This window comes from Amia ocellicauda, chromosome 17, assembly GCF_036373705.1.
Source record: "Amia ocellicauda isolate fAmiCal2 chromosome 17, fAmiCal2.hap1, whole genome shotgun sequence".
Lineage (NCBI taxonomy): Eukaryota > Metazoa > Chordata > Actinopteri > Amiiformes > Amiidae > Amia > Amia ocellicauda.
Window position 1 is genome coordinate 22526254 of NC_089866.1, and position 21882 is coordinate 22548135.

Sequence of the window (21882 nt, forward strand, 5' to 3'; positions counted from 1 at the left end):
CCTATTTGTAGTGGAGATGAGTGGTACCCGGTGGGGTCTTCTGCTGTTGTAGCCCATCCGCCTCAAGGTTGTACGTGTTGTGGCTTCACAAATGCTTTGCTGCATACCTCGGTTGTAACGAGTGGTTATTTCAGTCAAAGTTGCTCTTCTATCAGCTTGAATCAGTCGGCCCATTCTCCTCTGACCTCTAGCATCAACAAGGCATTTTCGCCCACAGGACTGCCGCATACTGGATGTTTTTCCCTTTTCACACCATTCTTTGTAAACCTTAGAAATGGTTGTGCGTGAAAATCCCAGTAACTGAGCAGATTGTGAAATACTCAGACCGGCCCGTCTGGCACCAACAACCATGCCACGCTCAAAATTGCTTAAATCACCTTTCTTTCCCATTCAGACATTCAGTTTGGAGTTCAGGAGATTGTCTTGACCAGGACCACACCCCTAAATGCATTGAAGCAACTGCCATGTGATTGGTTGGTTAGATAATTGCATTAATGAGAAATTGAACAGGTGTTCCTAATAATCCTTTAGGTGAGTGTATATCCCTAATTCATTGACAAGAAACTGCAACATCCCTGAGTTAAATCAAAAACAACCTTTACGTAATGGCTGTACTGACATGCAAGGAGGGAGGCAATGGCTGAAAAGCTTTGGTAAAACAATTACATCATTGCTTTGTGTATCTCAATGTGTTGGTGAAGTTTTCTTTTTTGTATAGTGTCTCCCAAGCCATTTTTTGTTTGCTGATAGAAAAACAAAGACAACTTATTCTGCGCAAAAAAAAAAAAACTGTCTTTGTCAGTGTTACATGAGCTATGTGTAGGAGTCATTGAGAGTGGATGACAACTTTTTCCTGGCCTGCTCACAATCCCAGAGGATTCACTCCTGTTAATGAAGATTAAACAATAACATTCTGAACGCACCCACACTGATTATACTTGAAGGTGCTCATTATCGCATCTCTGATTAGAAGCGTGCGAATGCGTTCTCAGTGATTGAACGTACAACAATATTCCGCAGCTTTTCAATTATGGAGAAGAGCAGGCGCTCACTGCTGAGACAAGAGTTTGCATTTGGCTGCATGTCATTTACATGATTGAAACGTAATTATTGTTTTGGTTCAATTCTTTCTGGCTTTTTATGTTTTTGTTGTTGCATCTGCCTAATGAAATAAAGAACCCATTGTTCCTCTCCCGTAACACAATTTTTTCCGCACCTGCGATGCTGTAGCATACCTCAAAGTTTAGCATGCAAAGAAATCTTTACCCAAAACATTCCTTGGGGGATAGTAATTCAAGCTACATAATAATAAAAAAAAACTTTATTACATAAAACTAAGAAAATATCTTATGAAATTAATACAGCTTTACCAGGAAGCTTGATATCAATTAAATCTGTCAGGAGTATCCCTAGATAAATTGATGGTTTTGCAATATAATTCCAAATATATATGGCTTTTGTTATGCTTTGTATCAATTAGCACCCAAAATGCTTATAACTTTGAATCTAATATGCATTTCAGTGCCATTTTAAAATGGAAAACATAGAAGTTTCCTTTTTATCATCATTACCTGCTACTTGTTGACTGTTGAGAATCATATTAAGCTACTGTACCTTTTTTAATCGGTGAGGTACAGCTGAGGCTCAGGAGAGCATTGTTTCCCATCATCTGGCTAAGAAATTAGCATCAATATTGGTGCTGCATATTAATCTAGAAAAACAACGAGCCCATCAAGGTACTTTGTTCCTCATAAACATATGCAAAAAATATTCCAAGCAGTACCTCATTTGAATGCGTAAAAATCTCTTAATCTCTGGAGTTATACTTCCCACTCTAATTAAAAACATGATTATGTCTTTAAGGTCGTTCCTGCTAAGATTTTATTTCTGGTGACAGAGAATGATTGACAACCTTAAACTTTGATAAACCCTGCTTTTTTGTCATTCACCCATATGGTTTATTGATGAAAAACAAATCTTCCATTGTCTCCCAGGGACCTGTATTCATTAACCAATAAACTTTCATGGCATGCCAGCTGTTGAATGATCTCTATTAACTTTGAAGCAGCAATGCCCGCTGAAACTCAAACAAGTCACCAAGAGAGTACATTTAGTAAGCCTGGGGTTTTAAAACAGCACTGGCTTTGCATAGCTAAGAAGGGAAATGTCTCGTTTTTATAATGTAATCCCCATGTATTCAAAGTTAAAAGTCTCTCAGCAAACCCCCCAAAAAAGAACATTGCATGTAATTCAAACCCAGTTCTGTGGGTTAATACTTTATTCTAGATGTATACTCTGCACTCACATTTTAATCCAGGTCAAATAATTAAACAGGGAGGCATCAATTTTAGAGGGAAAAAACAGCTTTCAGCATGATGGGAAAGTTGATTTAATGCCTCTGCCTTGTAAAATTACATAGTAAAAAGCTTAACAGCTGTTTTATCTGACTCAACACCAGTGGTCTCTCTCTCTCTCTCACACACACATATTTGAAAGAACAACAAAAACACATAGAGGTATTAACCTCTGGTATTTTTATAAACCCTTAAAACAGCAAATCCTCAATCTGCTTACTGGTCAACATTTGTTTTCCCCATGACTGTACCTACTTCATTCAGTAGCACACATGGCCCATCTGACTCTCACAGTGCCAGCCCACGGTCACCGAGCAGGATGCGACTCTCCGCACATTCTGCTCCAGCAGCGAACCTCTCATTTGAACTGGGGCCAAGGGTCTCCTCCACTGGGTGGAACCTCTTGAAAGTCCCAGTGAAAGGAAAATGACCTGAAGTGAAAGCTCAAAGGATCGAGGAATCAGGTTTTCCAAATTATGTCATGTTTCATAGACATCTAGGAAAAAAAAGTCTGCAAAAAATAAAAATGCCTACATGCATTAAGTCATCAATTTTAGGGGAATTGGAGAGAACTACATGCTGAACACGGTCGGCATTTAGTGTACCATGACATTGAAAGGCAAACTACATTAGGAGCCCATACACTTTGTATGCAATTGGCCTTACAAATATACCTGCCTGCCATTATATCTCTGTACACAAAGTGCCTTTCTGAATTCTTGAATGGAAGCTTAAAAAAGCCCACAGAACCCTTCAGATTTTTAGCCCTTTGCGGGCCCCTTTCTCTAAACACCTGGAGTTTATAGTATCTTCCACCTAAAATGTATTTAATATACATTTAAATTGTTGAAGGGAACCATTGGGACTAACTTATTGCAATATGCAAGGCTTTCGAATGTGTAATTCAAATGTTTTCTTCACAGTTTGAGTTTATTTTCATTTAAAAGTAATAAAGGGCAGATTTTAGTCATTGTGTACAAAATATAGCAGGACTAACTTACACTACACTTTCAAACACAGGATGCTTTTTTTTAATGTAATATTTCCTGCATCTAAGTTGGCTCAGCATCCCCCCCAACACCCACCTCTGCCCTCCAGTAGCTTCCTACAGTTCAGTTATGTTTCTCTTTCAGTGAAATAATGAAAAAGGTGCGTTTACCCCAGGTTTCACTCAGAAGCATTTGCAAAAGTACAAAGCATTAGAAAAGCTAGGTGTCCATTTCCAACTATCTTTAAGATCCAAAGGCTTAATTTAATAATTTCCTGAAGAATTACTCAAGACTAAATAGCCCTTCTCAGAGTTTATTCATTTAATTAGTCCTCTCACTACTTCAGGAGTAAACCAAAGCCTCTCATCTCTTTCCCCTCTGCTTTGTCGGAAGCTACACATTTGCCCTTAAGACTGCATTTCTGTGCAGGACCTGATGCAACAGACATTCACCTCATGATTTTCAAGATCTTAGTTACAGCTGCCCTAGGCATGCCCTGTCCTAGGAAGAACAGTTTCAGTTCCTTTACTATACAGCTGCTATGGGTTTTTTTTTTCCTATGATTGTTCTCTTTAGATCTAAGACATTATTGTCATTTAAAAATCCAAAACTGAACAAAATATTCAAAAAGGGGCTTTACTGATCTAAAAGCAGTATATTCAAGCATTCAGTTGGCATTCCTGCTTGCTTAGCCACATAAGCTGGTAGAAAATTTCACCTGCAATGACAAGACTTTGTATTAGCAGTTTTCCCCCCTTGTTATCATAGATAAGGTAGAATTCTTACATTCTTCACAATGACCTTGATAAAGTGTGCTTCGCATGCATATCTATATGTCACATATGTATATATAAATGCCCTCCAGTTAATATATTCAGTATTTTGCATACAGCTAGACAATCACAAAAGAAAGATCTTGCCGTTTATCTCATGAAAATAATTCATTTTGCAGGATTTTCCTGCCCACATAATAAGGAATCCTGTTACTTGTAGAGATAATAAGATGTCAGCACTTCCTTTTTTAAATACCTTTTATTAAAAAAAAAAAAAGTCCTGTCCTAGGACAGTGAAGCTGGAGAACTTGTCTGAGGTTCTTTTATCCAGTGCCAGAAATCCATAACTAAAGTTCGAAGAAAGCTCAGAGAGTGATTTAATCAAAGCACTTACTTTTATTCTCCGCCTCCATGAAAACCAGATTGCAATCCATTCCCAATGTCACTATAGAACAGCACATCTTAGAGAAGCTTACACCTACACCCAATACCCGATCATTTAGACACTTCTAAAGCTCCACATAGTGCCAACACTTTTATATTCAATTTATTGAATTATTTACTGATTGAATGGTTTTAGTTAGACTCACCATTCCAGTTTCAAGGGTGTCCCTCACTGGTTAGACTTTGAGAAAACGTTTCAGGACAGTTACAGTCACACACGATGCCAGTTTCACATCATTACACATCATTACAAGAACAAGGCTTTCAATGATCATTTGTACTAGAAAGGAGTTCTGCGTCACTGCAATATCATTACTAATGATTTTTTTTTTTAGATGAAACTGCATACTATTATCCACAGTGTTAACCAAAATTAGGAACTCAGAGGCAAGCAAATTAACTTCACCAGCAGCTGCATGTATGAGTAATATATGAAGCAAATTAAAATACATGTATAATTGTGTTAAAAAAATATCAGATAGAATGAGAATGTATACCTACTACACCATTTTAAAGAAAACATCAAGCTTAATTAAGTATAATTTACATACATACAGCAAACAGCTGCATGTATTTGCACAATATACAGTGTACCTTTTGTGAAGATTGTCTTTTTCCTAGATTTATCAACTGAAAGAATGGAAAATAAGATTATTTACAGACCCCGTAGTAGTTGTTGTAGTGTATCAACCACCTGAACATTTATTGCCCTTTTTATACATATGATACGCACTATAAACCACAGCTGGATTTTTGTAGCTAGGAGGTTTATTTCTACCGCCCCCCACCCCACCACAAGCAAAGCAGGTGCACAGATGGAATTAAAACACAGTATCTTCTGAATGGTTCCCTGGTTTTACACAATTAAAAATAGACCTCTCTGCAGCAATGAGTGAGCACTGCATAGAATATAATGTTCCATTAATCTGATCAAAGCTTGAAATAGCTTTGTACAATCAGCCTGGTTAAGCTGGGAAGCAGTTCAACACAGATTGTTACTGGCCTGAAAATTAGCTGATAAAGAAGAAAAATAAGCTACTACCTATCTGCTGCAGCTCTATCTTGAAATTATTGCCAGATTTAGAAAGGCTGCATCCCAAATTAGTGCATGTTATCATTGGATAGTTGATTAATATCGCTTTGTAGCTATTAACCACATACTCAAATAGTAATTATACGCACAAAACAATAAATCTATCATTGAAAATGTATCATGGTGTAAAGGTTATAATATAGATAGAGATATAGATATAGATTTATAAATGTGAAAAAAAACATCTCTATTTCTTAAAATATTGATAAACGTCTGTATTATCAGTGGCTTCCAAAATTCAGTTGTGTTGCCTGGTGTACATGGCTGACCGAGTTTGTGGATGTTGAGAAGCCTCTGCTAAACAGATTACATTCTAAGTAACATTATAGGACAGAGAGAATGCATTTGGAAAATATCTATTTCAACAGCATAAAACTAGCAGGCAGGAGCAATTACATTATTACTCTCTGGATGTCAGCTTTGCACTGGAAGAGACGCATTTTCTAAAAGGTCCTGCATGCTTGTGTTACTCCAGACTGTCATACACTAACAATGTTAAGCATCATTATTGCAGATCGTAATCATTTCAAGGAGTGTATCAACCGCTTTGGATTTCCAAACACAGCCGCACTGAATATTGCCACCCACCTCTCTTTTGCATAAACTGCAATAGTTCATTCGGTAACAAATGAAGGTATGTGTAAGATTCCAGGTAAACAAGAGATGTCTGGACCAAATCGAAACTTGCCAATAGCGAACTACAATACCAATACTTGACGGCAACATGAAAAGAAGACAGGGGGAGAGGGGGGGGCGATATCACAAGAAGGTTTCTGAAGTGAGTGTGAAGATCAAACTCAATACAGTCAAAAGTGCTGAATTTCCCCATCTGATGGTGAGAACCCTCCAGCACAGCACTTCTGCTTAATCACAATTGAAAAGGCTTGCCACTACATCTTTGGTGTATATTCCCCAAATGTGCAGGGTGAATAAAATCAAGTGCTCAGGGTGAAGCCTGTGAGTTTGTGGATGAACGCATGTGATCTTTGGCCCTTGCAGGTCATCAAGGGAATGCAACGGAGAGTCAGGTAGAATGTCAATTGACGAGGCCCGATTGTGAATAAGAAAGAGGGCTTAAAACCTAACAGACTTGATCTCAGACACCATATCTGGGACTTTCATTCTTACCCACTTTTTCATACTGTAGTCTAAATATAAAAGTATTATAACTATATGTTAAACATTTGAAGGATAATGACTGGGGAAAGTCAAGGAACAATAATTATAGTGTACAGATAATATACACTGATTGTTCATCAGAAGTTAAAATTAAATAACTAAGAAAACTCAAGTCCACCCACACTTTAATACCATTATAATGATGAATTAATTAACAGTTAACGCTGGTATTCATTCACTGTTTATTATTACAAAACAGACAGAACCTCTAAAACATTTCATTACATGTTCTTTTGAATTACTGGAGATAGAGGAGTATTGTTGAGGTCAGTTTAGCAGAGTGTCTTAATAAGGTCTTATTTTTCACTCAGCTGGCACAGAGTTCATTATCAAACACAATCTGACAAAAAGTTCACATGAGTTGTAACTACATTATTTCCTGTAAAAGGTTGAGGTTCATAGACATTGATCTACACTTTAAAAAAGGGGGGGCTTTGTCCTGGCACCTATTTTACATGGTTTGGTTTGAGTTTCTCTATAACTATGCTCAGACTGTTGTATATGTTTGATGTTATGATATAGAGTGAATGAGCATACTGTTATATGGTTATGAAAAGGCTAATAATGCCTACTAAACACATTTAATTAAAAGCAAGTAATCCTTCAATGCCAAGGCCAATTGCTTTTAACCAAATAAATGTGTTAGGTAGACCTTATCTGCCTCTTGAATACCATATAACAGTGTGAGAATTCACTCTAGAGTTTGTGTTACATTGCGGGGGATTTTCGCACCTGTGATATATTATTATATTATTGAAGACTTGAGGATTAAGGAGCACAGCGATACATTTGTACACTTCCTATACTATGATATTTAATAAAATGATACAATATCAGATCACAGAAGTCTGTCAGTGTATGAAATTCTGGATTGTTCAGTTTATTAGCCTGACAGGGAAGGGGCAAGCTGCTGGTGCTCAATAAATACATAACGAAATAAATAAATAACAGCAACTGACTTTCAGTTTTCCCTTCATGGAGATCCGTTTGCTGCCAGAGTCCTTTGCACTCAATCACGAGAAAGTGTACAGATGGATGTCCACCTACTCACTGGGCTACTTCATATGACATTCGTTAGCTAATCACAGACTCAGCCATGAACACACACAACTGAGATTCACAGCTTCCTCCCTTCATCTACCATCTCTCTCACACTTCTTGCAATATTGGAAACCCAGACTTCCCAACACAGTCTATTTGCATTTAAAAACAATATGGGTTTAGTCATATAGGTGGAGGTCATTACACTTGCGTTAATTCATGCTCATTGACTTCAAATTGACTTTAAATTTAAATAAGTTAATTAATTTGAAGAGGAAACTCAACCATCAAATGTGTTTTTTTAGATATGAATTGAAAAGAAAAGGCAATTCATTTTCAAGACACAAAGTATATTTCAAAATGATAACGTACATCCAAAATACATTTTAAAATCACATGATAACAGGACAGCGTTAGAGAAACCTGTAGTGGAAAGTCAATGAATTGTACCATAATATGGCACAGATAACAAGTCTTACTGATGATAAGGCTGCAAATCCATTCAGATGCCACTAACCATTCAAATACACATTATAGCCCTGTCATCAGAAATCCTTCCAATATACACCTGCACGTGTCAATGGCTTTGACTGCTGCAATGGATCTGATTTAGTTTCCTGCTCCCCTCTGAAAAGATGAGCTTACCCAGCTGCATTTACTGTAATAAGTAATACAATCATGTGTATCCATGATTCAGCACACAGATGCACTACAATATAGATTTTACTAGCTGAAAACTTTTGCACGTAAATTTGCTGTTTTCAAATGACTGCAAGATTATGAGAATAATTAGGGCTTTCATTGTACTTCTCGTGTGTCACCATAATCTCCGGAGATAGTACATTTGCATTTGGGTTGCACAAAATTGTCTTGAATATCAATAATTGAAGAAGGAAAAAATATCCACCTAATTGCCAATAAAGTGCACAATTAACAGTGTTAATGGAGAAAGGGAGAGACATTTCATACTTTATCTATGCCCCTAGAACAGTTATTCATTAAATCCAAGGTTAAATTGCATTACTGAAGTAAACACTTTCATCAGCAAGTTTTTTCTTTTTGTTCTCCTCTTCTTCTGCGCGGTAATATCTTGGTACAGTAGAATAAGAATAAATGTAAAGAGAAAAGTCTTCGATGTGATTGATGTCTTCTATTCTGGGAGCTTCTCTCTGTGTCTTTTTTAATACTGTAATGAAACAGTGTCTTATGTAACAGCGAGGCACTTCTTGAACTTGTCTAAGAACTGAGACAACTATTATTTCAAATAGGCCAGAGTTGGTGCTTGGAACACAGGCAAGCTTTCTTGTGCAAAATACACCACTTTCGCTGTGTTACTGTAAGATACAGACCCATTTCATAGTGGTTAAAATCCCTAAAGGTTTAAATCCCCCAAAATTGGCGGAGTGCAGGAAGTGAAATACGACAGCTTACTCCTTTTTGCCATGGGGACATATTAAACTTTTGCTCAAAGGAGGCTGCATACGTTCTTACAAGAAACGAACACATTTCAGCATGCACCACATCTCCAAAATTGCTACTAAGAGACAAGGTGGTCATTGTGAAGATTATCCCTAATGGAGGGCTCTGAACAATTGATGGCTCCCATAATGGTTGTAGATGTACAGTGTACCTTTCTGAATCCTTTGTCAGCAATTGCATTATTGATGTTCTATATTTGCTGTAGGCTCCTTTTGCCTGTCCACAGTGGCATACTTTCTATATAATCCCACTCAGCACTTTGGGGAATGACAACTGAATCTGCTTTTTATAAAGAGATGATCAACTCAGACCAATACCGCACAAGACTGTAAGGACATTAATATGACAGAGAAGTGGTTTCGTTGTTGTTACGTCTTATTAAGTTATTAAGCATCACTACCAAATATTTAATATGTCATTAGAGGGTTTTTAGTTTTTTTTGCTTGTTTTACATTTTCATTTACAACGGAAACTTGTAAAGCTTGCAATTAAAGTCATATAGCCTGAGGGAGGTTTAAAGTGGCCAGGCAGTTCACATGCAGGAATCATTACAGCATACCAGTGTGGCACTTAAGCCCCCCGTTTGGGACCCCAGTTCAAATCAAGCCCGATCCTCCAAATCACAGATCAGGAAGATGAGCGCTATCATATCTCTGAGAAACGTAGAAGATGTTGGCAAAGCTTTCAGCACACAAGGCACAGGGCTGCACTTATCTCTGTCTACAGTTGTGTTCCCAGATAGCAGGCCAGTAGACCTTACACATGCCAGGGAGAGGGTGCAGTCATTCCAGCCCACCACTTCTCCACCACCACCCAACCGCCTCACCAGGGGCAGAAGGTTTCAGATGTGATGTGGAAAGCTAGGACGCACACGCCAGTTGTCTGTCGTTACCATAAATAATACCAGCTATTAATAACTCCCCAACAAATCGTTTGAAAGTGGAAAACAGTGCATTATGGAGATTACACACACAGAGAGACCCCAATTACTGCCTGCGAATGTACGGAGGCTGGTTTCAAATTCACAGCGTAACAAAGGGGATTTAACAGCTGTCTTTTAATCCATTTCCTTTGGACAGGTCTTCTTCCTGCAGGCTGCTTTCAAAACCATTTTTACCTCTCGTTTAATAGAAGGATACAGGCCAACGCAGCCTGGACTTATCAGGGTTGTCAGAAGCAGTCCAGAACATATTGTGTTGGGACGTCAGGAACGAGAAGGTGGGGGGGGATATGGCAAGTATGTTTGAATCAGATAAAAAGGTCTGTCAGTAATGAAAGAAATTATGGATCCCATTTCTATGCCACATGAGAATCTGACCTTTGCTTGACGTTTAATGCACGGCGTAATGGGACTGCATTATGAACGACAATCTATTGAGTAACACAAAAGCGAGAGGCAGAAAAAATAAATTGCCTAGTTTGTGCTTTGTCAAGTATAGAGAGACAAACTTGCATACATAAATCATCTCCATTCATTTCCTTGCTATTGCATGGGCAGGACAGAAAAGCAAAGATGTCATCATGTCTTACACGGAAGGAGTTTATTTTCCCTTTTGCTAGCCTTCACTGTTAGGATAAATACATGTGACAGACAGCCTGCTCTGATGTGCTGCAGTGGTTAAGTTTGCGATAGTGTGAGACACCATCAATATCTCTGCACATTTGCCATGAATGCGACTTGCAGTTTCAGTTAGTGCTGCCAAAATTGTACTGGCTATGGGTAATACAATCCACATTTTTATTTTTTTTCCCTGCAAAGTGTTTCCTATAATTTTAAAAACCTTGCAGGAAGAATAAAAGGTTAATGAAGGAATGTTAATTGTTCAGTCCTCTCTTGGGAAATGCTTTATGGTTCTTGTAATATTGCAGTAATTCAGTGAAAGAGTTCCAGTGATTTCCTATAGGTCTGCAAAGCTTTAGTTGCGAAATGGTTTAAGAGGCAGTTCCTTCCTGCAAACTGATCTGATCCTACAGGCAACGCTACACGTATTTGTAAATTGTGTATATATAAGCCACCGTGGTAATACAATCCAATGCTGCTTATTAAAAGCATATTATTTAATTTGCCACTATTATCTGTGTACTTGTACAATTTTAAAGGAAGAAATTTCAATATCATAATTAATTGCCATTTATTGTGTCTCTAATTCCCGGCAGTGGCAGAAGCCTCTTTTGATTTAAATGAAAGGCCACACACATATACACATACACACACATGCAAACCATACTACAAGAGCTGCCTTCAGGCTACCTTGCTCCATTCCAAGTTGGAAACCATTTTCCTGTAGCGTGCAATTTCCTGCCAAAATGAAGGAAAATTACAGGCTTCCAAAAGACACAATGCCAGTGCAGGTATGAGGGAAGCTGACCTATGGGCAACAAGCTGGGCGAATGAGATGTCAAGGATATATTCTTGAAGGGCTCTTTATCCAGGGAGGTTATCTGTTACGACAGACAGATGTTATCCATTTTTGATTTCTTGATATTGAGCCCATTGATATGGATGAAGACTCCCTACCATCAGTCCTATTTGTCGAAAAATGTCTGCAGTTTGGAATGGAGAAAACAATAAATATATATTGAATATATAGAAAGAAAACAAACTGTAATTTCAGCTATTTCAGGGGTTTTTGGACATGCTGTCAAAGTTAATGACATCAAATCCATTCAGCCTTCACTATCACACAAGCAAACAGTCTTTCATTCCTGATGGAGGAATTGAAGGTTTGTTTCAAGCTAAATTACAAACTTCCCACAACTTGTACCAGAACCGTATCACACAACCCCATACTGGCTCCAGACTCCACATCAGTATGTGTCGCTTTACCTGCCCCCAATTCACCCTTGGTTCATAAGACTTTTTTTTCTCTCGTAAGCGCCTTTACGAGGACTTGATATGAGATTAATAATTTCAGTCTATCATACAATTAAAAGCACAACGCGCCTTTCTTACTGTACGTAAAACGTTACTTAATGTACATCAGAATAATTGACCAACCTAATGAAAAAATATTTTGAAGATACATTTCATGTGTGCTGGTTTCAATTTGCAGTATAATTACAAACTTGCCTGTCAATTAATGGTTGTCATAGACTTAAAAAGGAGTTTTGAGCCACTATCTTGCAATAGGAAAAACATTTGTAGATTATACTGTAAAAGCGTGGAAGAGTGCTGTGGATTTGTAGGTTTTACTATACCACAGTTAGAACTATGTGGAATTTTAATGTGCAAAACACTAGTGTAATACCTTCCCTTGGCTTGATTCGAGCACATCTGTTCTGAATTAAACTAATTAATTTGAGGGAAACTCATCAACTCATAGTAAAGCTGAGTTTCTTTCATCTGTGTGCAATGGAAAGAATGAAAATCGCAAAATAAGAACACTGGCTTTCACTAAATTATTAGCCTGATATCACCTATCTGTCATAAATCTGCAACATTAGATACATTTTTCTTTCCTGCAGAATATCAACCTGCACTTGCCCTAGAAACCTCCAAGTAACATAAGTTCTGTCTGAATTATTCTTTGCCTATTTTGTCTATACAAACAAATTAATTAAACAGCTACGGAGAAGATTATAATTGTTTGGACATTATATATATTTATATATATATGTACAGTATTCGGCAAAAGTTTTAGGCAGGTTTAAAATGGTGTAAAGTAAGAATGCTTTAAAAAATAGATATTTTAATAGATTATATTTACCAATTAACTAAATGTAAAGTGAGTGAACAGAAGAAAAATCTACATCAAATCCATATTTGGTGTGACCACCCTTTGCAGGGATGGACTGGGACTGAATAACGGCCCTGGACTTTGACCCAGACCGGCCCAACACAAATGGCCCAACGTTTACACACCAGCCCATAATACTACCAATGAGTGCATCACAGCTATTGCTGTACAGTATGCAGTGCTATTGTTATACACAACACATACTGAATTGTCAACATCCAATCTTTATCTGAAGCCTAGATTTAAACAGAAATGGTTTAATAGCTAGAACAGCAGCAGCCTGTCCATTTGATCAAATGAATTAATAATAATAATACTAATAAAACTTTATTTGTATAGGATGAATGGGGCGGGAGAATAGTAGCTTAACACAAGAAGTCAGTTGTAATGCAGTTGTTTTAGCGACATATTATAAATATAGCAACATAGTGGAAACAATAGCTTATACTCAGGCTGAATCATCATACATTTCATGAATAAATGTGTCTTATATATTTTTTATACATAAATGTGTCTTATACATTACAGAGCGTAACCTGACACCTGCTGCCTTATCAGCCTAGCTCCATAGCTGATGGAGGGTCTTTGGATTGGCTAGATCTTCAAAGAGTCGCGGTTTGTGATTGGGTAAAAAATATCAGCTATCAATGGCTGATGCCCACAGTAACGTCCTTTCCATTGGTCAATACCATGCCCATGTTCTGCATTGCACATTGAAATGCCAACGCCAGGAAGTACGTGATGTAAACCAAACGCACATGGTTCTACTCAACTAAAAAGCATGACTCTATCACAAATCGTTTCCCTATGAATTAATACTTAGTAATAGATGCCGCAATTTTGGGCTTATCCACCCAATTCGACTTCAGAATACAGAGAAAATAAACGTTTATCAATTTGTTAACGTTTAAAATGTAAACTAGTAACATCCCTTTTAGCAGCACTATAATATTGATATTGTTATCTGTCTCCCTCCCTGCCCCGGCCCCCCATTGCCTACTGCTCTGGCCACAGCCTGCGGACAGCATCATCCTCATCGGCACTACAAGTGCCACCGAATAAGTCAGTTAACTTCCTACTTGATGCAGCTTCATTCTCAAGCGACTTCACTTTTTTCTCCCTTAGCTCTTCAGCCCCCCTTTACGTTTTTTATTCTGTTTGGCTTTTTTATCCATGATGTTTTACAAATCGCAAAGGACATGTCGAGGCCGCGTCACTGTCAGTGTGTCCGAGGGGGCAGGGGGGCTCCGGGCTGCAGGCCTGTGTCGCTCAGGGATGTCTGACCCGAGCCCACGGAAGCCCCGGTTGATTTTTCGGAGGTAATACAGGTACTGGACCTGCCCAATGTAATATTGATTGAGTGGGCCGGCTCACTGATTAAAAAAAAAAAAAAAATTAACAAATTAGGTTTTTGACCGGCCCACCAGAATTTCTCATGGTGCTACAGATGGCCAGTCCGCTACTGACCCTTTGCCTTCAAAACAGCATAAATTCTTCTAGGTACACTTGCACACAGTTTTTGAAGGAACATGGCAGGCAGGTTGGCCCAAACATCTTGGAGAACTAACCACAGTTCCTCTGTGGATTTAGGCAGCCTCAGTTGCTTCTCTCTCTTCATATAATCCCAGACAGACTCGATTATGTTGAGATCAGGGCTCTGTGGGAGCCATACCATCACTTCCAGGACTCCTTGTTCTTCTTCACACTGAAGATAGTTCTTAATGACTTTCACTGTATGTTTGGGGTTGTTGTCATGCTGCAGAATACATTTGGTGCCAATCAGATGCCTCCCTAATGGTATTGCATGATGGATAAGTATCTGCCTGTACTTCTCAGCATTGAGGAGACCATTAATCCTGACCAAATCCCCAACTCCATTTGCAGAAATGCAGCCCCAAACTTGCAAGGAACCTCCACCATGCTTCACTGTTGCCTGCACACACTCATTTGTGTACCACTCTCCAGCCCTTCTGCAAACAAAATGCCTTCTGCTACAGCCAGATATTTCAATTTTTGACTAATCAGTCCAGAGCACCTGCTGCCATTTTTCTGCACCCCAGTTCCTGTGTTTTTGTGCATAGTTGAGTTGTTTGGCCTTGTTGCCACGTCGGAGGTATGGCTTTTTGGCCGCAAGTCTTCCATGAAGGCCACTTCTGACCAGACTTCTCCGGACAGTAGATGGGTATACCATGGTCCCACTGTTTTCTCACAATTCTGAGCTGCTGGCGCTGCTGAACATCTTCCGATTGTGAAGGGAAGCATGATGTGATTTCATCTGCTGCCGTAAGTTTCCTTGGCCGACCACTGCGTCTACGGTCCTCAACGTTGCCGTTTCTTTGTGCTTCTTCAAAAGAGCTTGGACAGCACATCTGGAAACCCCTGTCTGCCTGGGAGAGACCTTGCTGATGCAGTATAACTACCTTGTGTCTTGTTACTGTGCTCAGTCTTGCCATGGTGTATGACTTCTGACAGTAAACTGTCTTCAGCAACCTCACCTTGTTAGCTGAGTTTGGCTGTTCCTCACCCACTTTTATTCCTCCTGCACAGCTGTTTCTGTTTCAGTGTTGGTTTCTGTTTCAACCTACATATTGAATTGATGATCATTAGCACCTAGGTGGTAGTATTAGGGGCTGGTGTGTGAACATGTGTGTCGGCAGGGCCAGACGAATATCCGTGGGCCATTTGTGTTGGGCCAGTCTGGGTCAAAGTCCAGGGCCTTTTTCAGTCCCAGTCCATCCCTGCAAAGGGTGGTCACACCAAATATGGATGTGATGTAGATTTTTCTTCTGTTCACTCACTTTGCACTTGATAAATATAATCTATTAACATGTCTATTTTTGAAAGCATACTTACAGCATTTTTCCACACCTGACTAAAACTTTTGCACAATAATATATATATATATATATATATATATATATATATATATATATATATATATATACACATACACACATGTTTCTCTGTATTTTAATATTTATGTGGTAGCAAATCAAAACAAATAGTGTTTCACCATTTGTTAATTCCATCCCCATCTGGATGAGCCATTATCAGTTCACCTGTACTATCCAGCCATTTCCTCCCTTCATAAAAATAAATCCCACACTCCCTCTGCCTCTGAACTGCTGTAACATCACTTCTCAAATCAACACTCCTCTGCTAATATGCAGTAAGATGCTCTGAATAGAGTCAACAGTAAATGGTGTGGTTTTGTTTTTTAGTTCTTTCACTTTACACACAGCACCACAGGATGGTTATATGGAGTTACCTTGTGCTCTTCAATTGGGCACTGAGAATAATTTGAAACCTCTTGATCATCACTAATTTGAAATGTGAATAATAAGAGTGATCTTCCACAAGGCAAACCGGTACTCGTATTATGAGAGATAGTTCTAGCAATGGCTAATAATAAAACAATCTTGAATAGCCTGATTTTAGCAAATGATGGTCTTGTAAAAACACCTGCAGAAATTCTCAATGTTTCCACAACAGATTATTTATTCTGCCATCTTGCTACATATACAGTGTTTGATTCCCATGCTACAGACCTGTGTCTCTCCTAAAACAATATCTTAAGCAACAGGTTTTTTCTCATTATTATTTAAGTCAGAGTACTTCGGCACAATATTCTTTCCATCTGAGAAGCACAAGAGTCCCCTAAATATTATTTGATTAGGTATGCTGAAGGGAAAAGACATTTAAAATTGCCTTTCATTTATTTATGATTTAATATGCAGCGTTAATTTGCAGAGGCGCAGTCTCATTAGTGTCCAAAACCTTCCTTGAGATTACTGACTTTAGCAGTTCTGACATCTTTCCTCCAAGTGTGCCCGCAGTTATCAAGCGAACTACTAACTGGACAGAGGACATTCCGTTTCCGCGCTCATTCTGAAAAATTAATATGTGTACAAGGCTTCTGTAAAGTAACTCCCCAAACATGGTGTCGGCTAACCAGACAGCACACCACAAAGTTGTGCACAGAATAATAGTTTTTGTAAACCAGCTGGAGATTAGACTGACCTTTTTCTATTCTGCTGTTCAATAAACTATGTGTTGCGCTTCCATCATTTAATGTATATTACTGACATAAATGTAGCACATGGCTGCACAAGCTTTTAAAATGGTCTATAATGATAGTTACATTAATACACACGTGCCAGTTTGATTATCTGTCATTAGGTGTGTTATGCAAATTAGACCTATAGCCACTTGAATTTCTGATCTATTTAAAGAAAAGCAACAGAGTACAGACCAGGTTGCAGCTTGACTCTCTCTTTGGAAGTCTTTTGTATACCTCTGGGATACAGTCATAACTTTAAGGATTATGAGATATTTTGAAAGTAAGGAGTTTTCATTACTATTGTAATGTTTAGTATAGTCAGCAACATTTAAAGCCAAAGAAATTGCAGATATATATATATATATATAATTCCTGCACCTTATTCATGGAAGTGTTATTGTCTGAGCAACAGTTATGGTCTCAGCAGTTCAGTTTTCTTTCATACCGTCTCTTATTTTATCAAATAATTAAAACTTGCCACCAAAACATTGTTGGTTTTTGTAAATGCTCAAATGGTAAGAATGTAGGGCTCCTGCCTATCTCTCCAAACATCTCCAAAAGTAAATATGATTGTCGAAGTAGATGTTACCATATCCTTGTACATAATGCCAAGATGATATCACTCAAATAGTACACTACAGATAATAAAACAGACACAGTGATTCTGAATAAAATCTCATTTCTACAAAAAGGATGTAAACAAACATGCATTTTCTGGCAAATAGAAAAGCCGATGACTTTTCCACTTGGGGGTAATTAGTCAAAGCCACTGAAAAGACCTCCCTATTATGTATTATTTGATTCCAGTGACAATCACACCAAATATATAAGATGCTATCTTGTACTACACTGTAATTATTTTTAAAATGATTGCCTGTGATGCATTAAACTTGACAAAATTGTCATATAATCATCCTTAAAGTTTTGAGCTCCTTATTCTTAACTTCAACAAATAAAAAACTATATATTCCATTTTGTTTGCATCAGTAAAAGTAGAAAACACTGCTTCTTTCAAGGGTTAGTGGAAATTCAATTCCAAGTTTTTTTTTATGGTTTGGTATACAATTGTTGTCTTGGCCTGTTTAAAATGTTTGGCAACATTTGCTACACTTTCTCCAAATCCTTGACATAACTATGGTGAATTTTGCTCCAAAAGTGTTTTTACAATTACTTGCAGATAATGGGGAGCAAAGCTTAACCTGGATCTAAAAATCTCCCTGAAAAAGTGTTTTCAATCCTGTATCCTGAATGAACGTACAAGCACTAGCTAGTATTCCACAACATGTTAAATCAATCAATTTCTCCCCCCACAAAAAAGACTAATACAAAATGTAGCATAATTACACAAAGACAATGTTTTGTGTGTGAAAAAGGGACAAAAATACTGAAATGTCTACCTCACACAATCCACATTCCCAATATCGAATGTTCAGATAAATCACTGGAAAAACACTGTTATCCAAAATAACTAGGCACAGTCGTTGAACTTTTTGCTTTGAAGTGGAGGCTTTAGTTTATACTATGTTGCTGTGTTTATTGATTTTGTTTCAGCACACTGTCAATCCACAATGGAATTAATAAGATTACCCCACTTGCTGTTAGTAGACATCAAAATTGCTTTTCAAATGTAAAATGCCTTTCATCAAGGATTCACAAAACTCTTCTATTCACTCTACTGTCTCTCAAATTATTTCCAGGTTTTGAGTATTCCAGCGTCACAGAGAAACAAGCTGAATGGTTTGGTGCATGTTTTTTTACATACTGACAGAACAGTTCATACTGAAATGAAACAAAAGCAGACGTTGACAGTTGCAATGTATTCTACTATATCAATTAAATACTCCATATTAATATGATTAAATGCTTTGGAATGTTTAATACTCTACTAATTACCAGCTGATGCATGAAAATACATTTATTTTTTGCAATCTGCATTATTACAATAAATGATTCTAGAAAGGTATAGCATTTAGCTTGCAAGGCTGTTGCCAAGTTTGGGTATTCAGATTAAGCCCAGTTTTAGTGCTTCACATTAGTGTAGGGCTGATGAAGAGAACCGAATCTTTTGTGCTTCAAGTGACACTGTGTAAAGAAAAGTTTTACCTAAAGAACTTCAAAGTACCATTCACTTATTGATTGAATGGCGTGACCAATGTGGGGTTGTGCTTTCAAGACAAAGACCTATTGAGGGAATTTCCTGTTGGAGGCTGGTATATGAATGGTAAAATCTAAAAGTCGACGGACAGCAAGCTTCGCCCAAATCGTTGCTCTTTTCCTGTGGCAACTGTGTTGAAGGGATTCCATCTGTTGCAGTGCAGAGATGTGATTTGCTCTGTCTGAGTTCATTCTATACATCTTTTAAGACAAGAGGAAATCTGAATCCCCAGATACATGACACATGTTAAAATCTGTGACAAGTTAAATAAGGGAGCAGTGTCCCAGAAGAGCGCGATTGTGTCATGAACTCAGTGTCAGATCAGGGCAATCTGGGCAGCTGTACATTAGGATTCACAACTGATGGAGTTGCTGTCTTATCAGGAACCATTTATCTCCTTTATATGCACAAAGCTTGGGGGTTGCAAGTTGTAGTTTTGTATTTTGTTTTTCAGCTATTTTCTAGGGGGAGCTGTTAATGTGCAATAGCAGGACTCCTGCAAGTAATTAAATTACATCTACTGCAATTCCACAATGAAAATGCCAGAAAAAGCTTATATTAATATTAGAGCTACTCTGCCTCTTAAGTGAGGAAATGAACTGCTACATTTTCCTACTGTTAAACAAGGACACTACTACAGTTTAATCAGACATTGATTTATGGTTTATGTTTCATTAATGACTTATAAATGATTATTATTATTAGACTTGTATGTATTTTAAATGTAAACCGTGTGATTCCTAACATTTAATACCAATGATTTGTTGACGTTGTTTCTTCTGAAATGAAAATGAATACGGATTTGCTGAAATGTGAACTGGATGTCGACTCTATAGCCACAGAATTGCATTCCTGCTCCAACTCACTGAATGAAATCTATACAATTACGAATTATTTTGTAATACAAGATTAACGCCTGGTCTCGTTTTAGCAACATTTTTAAAAGACTACAATAGTGGGGATCAGAGAAAAAAAAAAACAGGGGTTTTTGATGTATTCCGTGTCCTACAGTGTCAGTGGGGGGTTTCCACCGTGACAAACTGCATTTTTAAAGTAAATCAAAGTGGGTTTAATATTAGACAGGGGTCGTATAGTAGTAGGACTAAATCATATTGACTTTCTTTGTAGACCATGCATAAATGCGTTTTATTTCAATATACACTTGATGGAATATATGAGAGGCTCTCTCTTACCTCTGCAGAGCACAGCCACGGTTATCTGCAGCGCACAGAGACGCAACATGTTTCTTTCTGCACACTGGAAAACTTCCATTAGGCTGGAGAAGACAGTGGCACCGGCCAGGTGAAAGAGGAGCACAAAGAGCCCCTTGCTGGCTGTTTATAGCGGCTCTCACATCCACAACACAGTCGATCACTGTAATGATGTCAAAGGAGGATACTGAAAGTGGCTCGGAAAGTTCCCATTGCTTTATTCTCCACAAATGTCCCCATCACTCTGGAAGTGAGCTCATCGCTCCGGTTTCGCGTCCGTATGAGCAGAAATCGCCAATGCTTTTTTTGTTTTCCTTTCACAACGAAACTTTATCCAGATATTAGAAAATCCGACCGCTTCCTGTGAATGTCCACGGGTTATGCACACATTGCGCCTGGGGGATCCTCTAGATCGGCAAGTTAGCATCGACTTTGAAGGCAGCCCCAGTGCCAGCGGACAGCCTGCGCTCAACAGCGCTTCCTTGAGCAGCTGTCAACACCTCCTTCAGTAAAAGCGAGCTGGGTTTCGCCAGCGAGGGGAAAAAAAGCAAGTCCACCCCATTGTGTGCTTAGGTATGTCGGATTTAGATTTCCCTCTCGGGCGGCACAGCTCTTTGTTACCCAAATGCGTGGTATTATGATCCCGATGGGCAGTCTTTCATCCCTCATGCGGGAGCAGTCCAGGAAAGAGACCCACAGATGCCCTGTCCTCTCCGCATCCCTGGGCATTAAGCAGGGCGCCCGGCTCCCGCGCTGCTCTCTGCGGGTTTGGGCACAGGGACCAGGCGGGGGTGTGGGATGCTGTGGCTCTGGAGAGACACCCCCAGTCACTCGCGTTGCGGCTGGTTTTGTGTCACATACCCCCCGCACCAGTGTGTGGGTCAACGGTTTTTGAATGCCGACCCCCGTGGGCTGCTGTTCAGGCCCCGGGCCACAGCAGGGATTCAAACTTTTTGGTGGGATTTCTTCGGAAAGAGCAGGTAGAATTGAACTGGGCGAGTGCAGGGGCTCGTCGCATCTGTGGCGCTCAGGATCAACAGCGGTGCATTAGGCGCAGGGCATTGTTGTTCCCCTGTATTATTAAGAATAGTCTTTTGTCAAAAATCAAACCAAACCACCGGCAGACTGATTCTTACTCTTTGGGGGGGGGGGGGGGGAGAGAAGTTGGCAACTACCAAGATGTTGTGAAAGTAATCCCAGCAGCTCTTCAGTGTCGTATTCCTCAGACGTGTTCAGGCTGGATTTCGTTGTTAATCACCAAACTTCGTGGGTAGCCTACACCAGCGACCAAAAAACACCGGCGATGTGTTGTTTTAAAGCTGAACTCTCGGCGCACATAGAGGGCAATTTAATACGCTATTTTGTAT

The 21882-nt window shown here is 38.8% G+C and overlaps 1 protein-coding gene across 1 annotated transcript in view; it reads right to left on the reverse strand.

The window, feature by feature from the left end:
* LOC136712643 (transmembrane protein 132C) overlaps positions 1–21636 on the reverse strand; it is a 167919-nt gene extending 146283 nt beyond the window's left edge. Inside the window, exon 1 of the mRNA XM_066689323.1 lies at positions 20498–21636. Within this exon, the coding sequence (XP_066545420.1) occupies positions 20498–20576 (79 nt within the window). The 5' untranslated portion in view covers positions 20577–21636. The remainder of the gene's footprint in view (positions 1–20497) is intronic.
* Positions 21637–21882: the final 246 nt, after the last annotated feature.